At 34.6% G+C, this 11041-nt stretch overlaps 1 protein-coding gene across 1 annotated transcript in view; it reads right to left on the bottom strand.

Moving 5' to 3' along the window:
- The window catches only part of LOC111087135 (fibropellin-1-like), a 76255-nt gene that overhangs the window by 16067 nt on the left and 49147 nt on the right, over nucleotides 1-11041 (bottom strand). The window contains exons 4-5 of the mRNA XM_022392720.1: nucleotides 3096-3221; nucleotides 2345-2427 (exon numbers count right to left, since the gene is read on the bottom strand). Coding sequence (XP_022248428.1) covers nucleotides 2345-2427; nucleotides 3096-3221 — 209 coding nt within the window. The remainder of the gene's footprint in view (nucleotides 1-2344; nucleotides 2428-3095; nucleotides 3222-11041) is intronic.

The raw sequence follows: 11041 nt of genomic DNA, 5'->3' as shown, positions 1-11041 counted from the left end.
GTTATATTTAAAGAAGTACTGTTACGATAAAGATACTAATTTGACGGGAAATGTTTTGCGGGTCTCTGTTAGTAAAGCATTATTGTAGAAAACTACACGTATCGACACTGATTGTTGATTTTTGTCATTGTTGACTTAATTCTGATAGTTCACAGAATAAACTTAATAATTTTTACACCAACATATAGTAAGTTTCGTTTTATCCAAGTATATATTTCATCCTTCCTTTATATTAAGTTTTGGTACTTCAAATCTTCCTACGTATCCTCCGCCTATAATTATTTGATCAATAGTTTTTACCTCGTCAATTGCAAAGAACGTTTTTCTTTCGGATTTTCTAATGAATATTTTCCATTATTATTGAGTATCATGATATTTTTCCTCTGGATAAAATGTTTTTTATCTCATGAAGTAAACATTAAAATTCGAATACAGAATAAATAATTCTCTCAAATAAAACCTTGCTAACCGTTGTCTGATTTTGCGAGACAGACCTATGTTTTATTTTTTCGTTACGGGGACAACATGCATACATTAAAAAAAGATTTGAAGAATGGTTGCTAATGCCATTTCTTTCAGTTCGTCAGTATCTAATCCATGCTTTAATTTAGTTTATTATCTTACCTACAAAATAGGTGTTTAACAGTGTTCATAATACTGAATGGTATGTGTTTTAGTTGATATAAAACACTTTCATACCACTATACGGCACTAGGTGTTTAACAGTGTTCATAATACTGAATGGTATGTGTTTTAGTTGATATAAAACACTTTCATACCACTAAACGGCACTAGGTGTTTAACAGTGTTCATAATACTGAATGGTATGTGTTTTAGTTGATATAAAACACTTTCATACCACTAAACGGCACTGGATGTTTAACAGTGTTCATAATACTGAATGGTATGTGTTTTAGTTGATATAAAACACTTTCATACCACTAAACGGCACATCATTACATAAATTTTTATTGTTTTTGTCAAAATAAAAATCACCACCTAAGTACTGAAAACAAATTTTTAAGAAGTTCGAAAACTTTTGTTTTTTAATCTTTATATTTATTTAAATCAGGTCAGCCATTTTAATGCATTACAAAAAGTGATTAACCTAACCTTTTTTGATTCGCTAGTTTTTAAAAGCAAAATTGACAAAATAATTCCCAATCATAAAAACCGAACCTGAATCAACAATGCTTCAATGCCCTAAAGTATTTCAGGAGTTTTCACACTAAACACTTGTGTGAAACTCCGCAGAGTAAAAAGTGACACATTTTTTTTTAAATTTAAAATATACTAAACAAATAAACAAATATGACTTAGATAAACTTGATATATTCTTGTTTGTACATCAGTCAGTGAGGCGTGGCTTATCACGAGTCATCTAATTGGTCCAATTTCTTTTCTTTCTTTTTTTTTAAAGTCAGTTAGGGAACTCACGACTGCTGTAATTGAAGAGCAAAATTGAAATGGTGTTTTCTTAAAGAAAACTTCGGCTGCTTAAGAACAACGTAGATAAACCTCGGAAGTAAAGAAAAGACTTATCAAACTTGAGTGTGTTATTTTATTATCTCACATTATATCTCGGGTTTATTTCAACAGCACCATTTCCAGATGACTTCTGACATCATTCCTTCAAGCACGTTAACGGTGGTTGTGAAAAAATCTACAATATAACTTGGATATTCACGTACTATTTCAAAAAATAGGCAACTTTCCTGAAGTAATCAAATAACAACTTTATATTATTTGATTCAGATGTCATTTGATAACCATTCTTAGATACTACGGTAGAAAATATGAACTAACATCGGTTAGCGTTATAACTGAATGCTTTAGCGTATACAGCTAATTACTTTTGATCTTTCAGTTCTACACTGCAGACCCATTTATCACCTGAACGCTTGATTTCTCACATTAGAGGCGAAATCGTTAGACGTAACATCTCAAACTACCCTTTAGATGTCTGATAAAATTCAGAGTGAGGGCTGTAACATTAAATAGAAAATCAGATGCACAAAACTCCCCTTTAGATACAAAAATAAGAATATAAATTAGACGTAGAGCTTTGTAGAAACACACAACACAAAAGATTCATTAGTCACGATCTTCGTTTGAAAGCTATGTAGAAATAAGAACACTCCCTATCGATCTGTATGCGTTCCCCATTAGCAAAAGAAAGTTAACAACTGAAATTGTATCCGCAGCCAAATTAGGATGAAACATATTAGGTAGTTTTCAAATTATGAATGTAGATTACGTATTAGTATACACAAATACCAATATATGAATATAGTTCCATGTATTTCCTACGGGGACTAATACTATATAAACTAAAATTAATTACCGCAGATTCGAGGTTTTTCTGGCGTCGATGGGGATCAAAGTTTCTGTTGATTAGCTTAAAGCTGAGTAAGTATCTCGTTCTTCCTGTAACAAGAAAAGAAATGGGAGACTATGAAAGGGTATTATAACATTCAGTGTTTTTTTTTTTAGTTGCTTTTCATTAAAGCGGAGTGAAGTTAAAATATAAAACCTCGAGTACAATAGAATTCTCGTAAATATTTTGACTTTATGTGTTTCACATGGGAACAGTTATCATTATTATATTTGTATCTTCGGTTAACGTTAGCAAGTTTGTTAAGTTACTAAAATGTTGTGTGCGCATCCCCCAGTGAGTCAGTCGTAAGTGTACGCACATAAAAACGCTAAAACACGTCGTCCAGTTCTCTGATGGACAGAGTGTTGTTAGTTTACTGTGTAGTTTTGTACTATAAAAAGAAAGGAACAAACTATCTGCGCTAGTTGTACTTGTTTTGAACAGAAAGACTAGAAGAATGGCTGCTCCCACCGCCGATTTGACTGTCACCTTTATAACGCACACACGGCTCCCATTAACAATAAAACTAGTACAAAAGTCTAAGCAAAAATTTTCTGTTGTCATTCAAACACACTTCTATTCATATTTTCAAAGTATCCACAAATTAGTGATTTAAAAAAAGGAAATGCGTATTCTAAATTACTTGGTTGTCATGGTAAGCTGATAACTATTATATCAGTATGCATTTTTTCACTTAATTAAATATATCACAACGTACCTGATTTCTCGCAAGTTTTTAAATCATTTCCGAGTTGGTAACCAGTAGGACAGGTGCAAAGGTAACCAGCAAGTGACAACTTCTTACAGGTGTGGGAACACCCAAGTATTAAGCAGTTCTTCGATTCTAAAACAAACGAGAAAATTCAACAGAAATTTACAATTGTTTCTACCCTAAAGGTTTATTTTTAGACGAAAATGTAAAACAAAAATCATTTTTTAAAGAATTATTAATATTATTTTACAATCTAACCAATTTTACAAACTAAAATAATAACAATATCTCAATAAAAAATATTATGTAGGACACTATCCTATGGATATCTCATCATTGCTGAACACAAAGTCCAGAACAGAAATATACATTAATTTAACATTCCAAACAAAATAACACTAAAATAGTACATTTTTACCAAACTGATTTAACCAATCTTTCAGGTTTCTTTGCCACCCCCAGTGGCACGGCGGTATGTCTGCGGACTTACAACGCTGGAATCTGGGTTTCGATACCCGTGGTGGGCAGAGCACAGATAGCCCATTGTGTAGCTTTGTGCTTAATTACAAACAAGTCATTATATTAAATGCATATAATTAATCAATAAAGGTAAAAATATGCGTTTCCCAGTGTTTGTTACTATTTCCAAGCGCTTCGACCAGTCACAGAGGCACATTTTTGCTTTCTGACTTTGTTTTTGGTTCTGTAATCCGAGTCCTCGCACTCAAGTTTCAGTAATCCCATGACTCGTCTAATGTACCCATTTACTCCAAATAACTAGGAACGAATCCTTAGAGTCAATACGACAGTACATTAATAACGCTTTATTGTTGTTATTAGTAATTAAGCACAAAGCTACCCAATGGGTTATCTGTGCTCTGCCCACCACGGGTATCGAATCCCGGTTTCTAGCGTTGTAAGTCCGCAGACATACCGCTGTACCACTGGGGGGGGGGCATTTCTGCGATGGGCACATCACAGATAGCCCATTATGTAGCCTTCTATTTAACAAGATAAAAAATAGTTTGTTTTTGTTTTTTTATAATACTTTCAATAAGCAATCGTTCTGATAATAAAAATATGAGTTTGTCATATTAAAAAAACAGAGATATTGAAGGTAGAAACATGGTTCAACAGAGATCTTTTCACAGGATTTTTGTCTCGTTCATCGCTATGTGCAAGACGTCTATCTGACAGTTTTACATCATTCGAATCATGTATTCTTTTCTCAGCTGTTTCCAAAATCCAGCTGAGATCAGAGTAAAATCGTTTCTCTGCCAAACACAAAATTTCATAAGTGCTCCTTATACTTTGTTTGCTACAGCTTTGTAAAGACGTAATGATGGTAAGTAATATCAACACCTTAACTTAAGCTTCTCTACTCCTTTGATACAAGACAACTTTGCAGTACAGAAAATTCCCTCATCGTCCATGAGAGTTCAATTTCTCCTCACCTATTTTATTTTAAATACGGTTTGGTTTGGTAGAATTTCGCGCAAAGCTAGACGAGTATAATTCATGTCTTATTTCCATTGCTATATACTTAACACCTTAACTTAAGCTTCTCTACTCCTTTGATACAAGACAACTTTGCAGTACAGAAAACTTCCCTCATCGTCTATGAGAGTTCAATTTCTCCTCACCTATTTTATTTTAAACACGGTTTGGTTTGGTAGAATTTCGCGCAAAGCTAGACGAGTATAATTCATGTCTTATTTCCATTGATATATATATATATTTCGTTTTTGAAGTTGTGCTAAGCTTCATTCGTAGAGATCTAACGAACTAACCTTAAATCACCGGTTTCCGGAATGACTCCCCCGAGATGTTGACAATCTTAAGGTCAGTACTAAAAGATGCTGCGCTGGCTCGTGTAGCAGGTGTTAAATCTCTGTACAAACTATTGAGTTTCATAATAACAAGTTTGACAACATTATAAACAAGTAACGAAATATGTTCCGTTACTAACCAGTTAAAAACTATTACTGAGTTGAGACACAAAAAGGATCTTAATACAAAACTTCATGTATGAGCTCACTCTGATCAAATGGTCAAACAGCACGTGAAAAGTTATCTTTAAAACTTTGTGATGACTGACTTTCCGATATGGATCGCTAGTTTCTAACTGATATTTATTAATTTTACCAACACTTATTCGCTGTTTTAACTTCTCAACATTAGCTAATTTGAACGGTTAGTTTGTTTGTTGAAACTTGCGTAAAAGCTACTCTGGAACTATTTGATCCAGCCATCTCTAATTTTGATGTGAAAGACTAGAAGGAAGACAGCTAGTCAACACCACTCATCGTCAACTCTTGGGCTACTCTATTACCAACGAATAGTGGGATTGACCATACTATTGGCCCCCCAGTGGCACAGCGGTATGTCTGCAGACTTACAATGCTAGAAACCGGGTTTCGATACCCGTGGTGGGTAGAGCACAGATAGCCCATTGTGTAGCTTTGTGCATAAAATTCAAACAAACAAACAAACAAACCATAACATTGTAATACCCCACGACCGAAAGGGCGAGCATGTTTGGTGGGACGGGTATTTGTTTTTAGAAATTATATCCTGTTTGCATTATATATTTGAAATTAATATAATAAGTACATGAAACTAACATAAATATTAGCCTCGTCTCTTTTTACTTCACACTTACTTTTATAACTCCTATACGCTGTGAGTCAAGTATTCATTTAAATACTTTTCTTCTATAATTATAGTGGCCTATTTTGTACTGTTGGATTAGCAGTTTGATTTATTACATTAATATAGAATGGCAGTGACTCCAGTCAAGTTACAAAGATGGAGTCACACTGCAATAACTCAGTATACAGAACCAAACATTTGGCCCAATATGGGATCTTACCATAGCCATTCTAGATGCTCGAATATTACTATCATTACGTTAATAAGCTGAGAAGAACCAGTATGAAAACCAAATTTCCACTGGTAGATATTTATTGGGGAATAGTTTTCCATAGCCGCTAGGTTAAAACTGAGGTATTACCAATGACGTACTAGTATAAAGCACTGTAAATGTGCTGAATTTTTCCCCTGACGGCTGGGATTTGAAACTCACATCGAGTGGAATTCCATTTTTAATTCATTTTGAGATAATACCCGATTAAATGTAATGTATATGCCATAATTAAAAGAAATGAACATTCTAAACGCGATCAAAATATTGATTTTTATTGTTTTTCTTCTTGCACTTTTACTTGTATGAAAGTTAGAATGCTTAAATAAAATATCTCTCCAAAAACGTATTACTAAATAAACATGTGCAATAACATAATTCTAATCATTTTGAATGAAAGACATCTAACTTTTTTTAAAATAGAAAATAATGTAGTTTGCTTTATCGGACTCAAAAATTGTTAAAAAAAAAGCTATTAGTTTCCATGTAAAAAAAATATCCGTGAGTTCAGTAAAGTTATTAGAAAAAAGGCTAGAGAAACACTACAGCTACTATAAACACAGGAACAGACGTTTGTACAAATCTGAAGTGTTTCCTCAGTTCCTTCTAAAGCTGGAATAACACTAATCTTACGTTCCTGAACATATTTAGGCACTCTTTCAGCGTATTAAAAATAGCAACTTCATGATGTTAAAAAAACACGTAGGTTCAAGAAGTCTTGATAGAAATGAATAAAAACCCTGTTTGCCCCTGAAAAAAGAAAGGTCCACCTTTCGAAAGCGCTCGGGTTATAAGGTTTTTATTCATTCCATAAATAGCAACTTGATATATATTCTGGAGTGAGAGAAAAGTTTTGGTTTTCTTTTATATCTCCTTTCTCTTGTTGTGTGCCCCCCAGTGGCACAGCGGTATGTCTGTGGACTTACAACGCTAGAAACCGTGTTTCGATACCCGTGGTGGGCAGAGCACAGATAGCCCATTGTGTAGCTTTGTGGTTAATTACAAACAAACTTCTCTTGTTGTGCAAGGAAAATATAATATATATGCAAACTGGGGATGTCACAAAACAAAGGGAATCATCAATAGCCGCGGCAACTGAAATTCTTTTAGGCAGGTTTACAGTAAATTCATCTTTGAGACCTTTCTTCCCCTTTTGTTTGTTTGTTGGAATTTCGCACAAAGCTACACGAGGGCTATATGCGCTAGCCGTCTCTAATTTAGCAGTGTTAGACTAGAGGGAAGGAGCTAGTCATCACCACCCACCACCAACTCTTGGGCTACTCTTTTACCAACAAATAGTGGGATTGGCCGTCATATTATAACGCCCCCACGGCTGAAAGGGCGAGCATGTTTGGTGTAATGAGGATTCGAACCCGCGACCCTCAGATTGCGAGTCGAGCGCCCTAACCAACTGGACATGCCGGTCCCGTTCCTTCTGTTTATTAGCTATATTTTTGTGCGCTAGCAATACCAAGCATGGGGCGCGCTTATACTCAATTCGATTTTATTACTCCCCAGGATCTCTACCATCCTAGCCTCAAACTGAAATTCTTTTAGGCAGGGTTAAAATAAATTAATCTTTGAGACCTAGGGCGTGGTCAGATATATCGATCTAAAATCTAAATGGTTTAATCTCTTGAGTCCAAAACTGTAATTAGATCTCAAATCAATCAAGAGATGGCAGAGCTGTGAGCTAAACGTTTGCACTTGAAAAACTCAGAGCCATTCTATGAGCCGTTATGCCGCGGCTAAAAATGTTCTTGCTAAGCGAACTCTCATGATTACGCGGCAAAAATATTAATACGATTTTATTAATAAAATTAGCTTTGTTTGATATAGTGGAAAAGTCACTTACTTGTTTTGAAATTAGATTACTAGCTAGTAAGTAATTTCCATTGTTAGAAGTTAGTGAGCTTATTAAACTAACTCGCGAGTGGGTGTTGAACGCGTATTTTAGAGTATGGGATTAAAGAACCCTTATCCCCTCTATCACGTGAGTTGCTTATGTTTAAATTTGAAACTGATACATTAAACACTTCTAGTTTAAACCTTCGATGTGGTTAAGATTCATGGATAAAAAAACAAACAACAACAACATTCTATGAGCTGCTATGCTGCGGGCTAAGAATATCACACAGGTATATTTGGATTTGAACTAGGGCAGACAGATGATTTCACATCTGTAGCACGTAATGTAACAATATTTCATATTTTTTAATAGGTTGACGTATTCTTCAGCCACAAGTGATATTAATGCTATCTGAACTAAACACAGAAAATGAATATAATTTGTGTGAATGAATGGAAAACCGAAAGTAATAGAGTGGAGCAAAGATTAAGTATCCATGTTACAGTGTCATCTAATAGTGTAAGCTCAAATGATGCTTTAGCTTGGTTTTTATAGACATTTTAAGATTATTTAATAAGAAAAACGTTCAAAAGGTGATATGGATATGTGATTGTAAAATACTTTTTCACTAAATTCAAGTTTTGAAAATCGTAATCAAAACAAAAAGTAGTAATGTTATTTCAAGGACACTTTAGACATGTGCAGACATGTTTCTACGGTGAGACGACGTTTAGGCTTCTAAATTGAGGCCTTCTTTGACTTAAAGGCTTCAGAATAGAAGTCAAAATGGCATTTCACTTTAAAAACCAGGCAGGAACAGTCCACTAAAGCCAAAACTATAAAAAAGTAGTGGTATCGGATCAAAACATTTTACACGTACAAAAACAGCTAAATTATGACAAAAGGGTCCAGCCATATAAAGATCTGAGCCAAATTATATAATAAGGCAAACCCTATAAGGATACAATGTAAAAATGGGTTAGTTAGACATGAAAAAAAAACAACAAAAAACAACTTAACCTCCTTTAATATTCATGTCCCTTCTTGTTCTAGTTGTTATAAAAATAAATAAATGGGGCAAAGTATTCCTCAATTTTTTCTTGTTTAGCTTTCTCACTTTTACATTACATCTTTAGAGATTTAATTTTTAAATATAACTTAGCTCCGTGTGTGATGGACCCAGTGGTTAACTTGCCAGACTGTGAAGCTGGGGTTCTGTGTTTCGCGTCCTGTTACCGCCAATAATAAAACAATCCCGCTCCGCTCGATGGGGCTGCGAGTGCGTTATAAGAGTGACAGTCAAATCCCACTATTCGGGTCTGACAAGAAAAGCCCAAGAGTTAGCTAGTCGCATTCCCTCTAAGTCAATCACTTTAAAATATGGGACGGCGTGCGCAGATAGCTCTCGAGTAGCTTTGCGCAAAACCAAACAAACAAACATTTTTCCTGTATCATATTTTTATATGGCTGTGGTTCTTTTATTGTAGCTTCATTAGACCGCTCAAAGCTGACCGAATCTTGTGAAATATCATTGGGATTAAAGCCGAATGTAACGTTAACAACAAAAGTACTCAACTGGTGATTCAAATACAATCTAATTATTACATGCTTTAATGACTGTGTTCTTATTTATAATATCAAGCCCTCTAATCAATGTGTTATTAAACATGATGTACTTCATTAACGTAAGCACAATTTAATATTATTCTATCTCTGATCTATAGAGTTAACATACTTTAATGACGTGTTTGTTTTTAAACGTCCTTATTTCAATACCACATGGGTAAGATAAACAACACGTAAACATCCTAAGGATCCCTTTAATTAATTTATTTTATTACTTAGATCCGTCTAACCCTTAACATTTGTTAAAAATGAGTAAATATGAATAAATGAAAAGAAACGAAAGTTTGAATTATGTGGCAAAATTTCTGATTACATTTTGACCTTTGTTCGGCTCATAGCGGGTATCGAAACCCAATTTTTGCGTTACAAAGCCTCAGATTTACCTCTGAGCCATCGAGGTATATTTACAGAACTAAGTGTGCACTAGAGATTTTGAATTTGCAGAATAGAAAATTTTGTAATTCATCTTCAATGTCTCAAGCCTTAAGTTTTTTACGGAGCTCAATTACATGAAATTCACGTAATGGTTTAGTTGTAACTCATAAAACGACAACATTTAAAGAGTGCGTGATGTCGTTTCAGTGATCATTTACTAGGCGCTCTTTCTAATTTATGTGTTATCTGTATGCGTGAGATAAATTACTGAATATTATTATATGACTATACGTTTTCTTGTTTTTATAACGAACGAAGTTTCAAACGTAAAAAATCGTAATTCCTTAAATGGCAATTAAAATATATATATATATATATTGTGCGGTATTGCGACTTATCAAACTTATCCACAGATATTTACGTGTAATTGTATTGCAGAAAAAAATTGCTTTCTCTTCCCCGCCCAAAAACGTGAACGCTGGAGAGTTCTGATATTGATATTTAACTTAAACCCTAAGGTATTTTTCTTACACCTATTGACGTTAACCACCACACCTTTCTCCTATGTATTGTTTGTTTTAGAATTTTGCGCAAAGCTACACGAGGGCTGTCTGCGCTAGCCGTCCCTAATTTAACAGTGTAAGACTAGAGGAAAGGCAGCTAGTCATCACCACCCACCGCCAACTCTTGGGCTACTCTTTTACCAACGAATAGTGGGATTGACAGTCATATAATAACGCCCCCTCGGCTGAACGGGCGAGCATGTTTAGTGTGACGGGGATTCAAACCCTCGATCCTCTGATTGCGAGTCGAGCGCCCTAACCACCTGGTCATGTCGGGTCTCCTCCTATATAATAATATTGCAACGACAAATGAACAAATCATATGGTGTCTAATGTCGTAACCTACATAGCAGTCTACCAAGTTATTTCTCCACGTTTTTTCCAATTTGTGTGATCACTTTTATAAAATCCATTCACCACACGCACTAATCGTTGTTGTGCTGAGGTCATTTACAATTAGTTATGTATATTTAATTAATATTTTGCAAGATATTTTGTGAATTGTAACAACAAAGAGTACGTGACTTTAAATTATCGAAAAAAAAAATTAGCATCTACACCATCACGAGAAGAATTATCCCACAGAGAAGAAAGCGTAAGTTCCATTCGCTAGAAC

This window comes from Limulus polyphemus, unplaced genomic scaffold (genome assembly GCF_000517525.1).
Source record: "Limulus polyphemus unplaced genomic scaffold, Limulus_polyphemus-2.1.2 Scaffold1779, whole genome shotgun sequence".
In the NCBI taxonomy this organism is placed as follows: Eukaryota; Metazoa; Arthropoda; class Merostomata; order Xiphosura; family Limulidae; genus Limulus; species Limulus polyphemus.
Note: the sequence above shows the minus strand (reverse complement) of the source record. Positions and strands in the feature narration are given on the sequence as shown.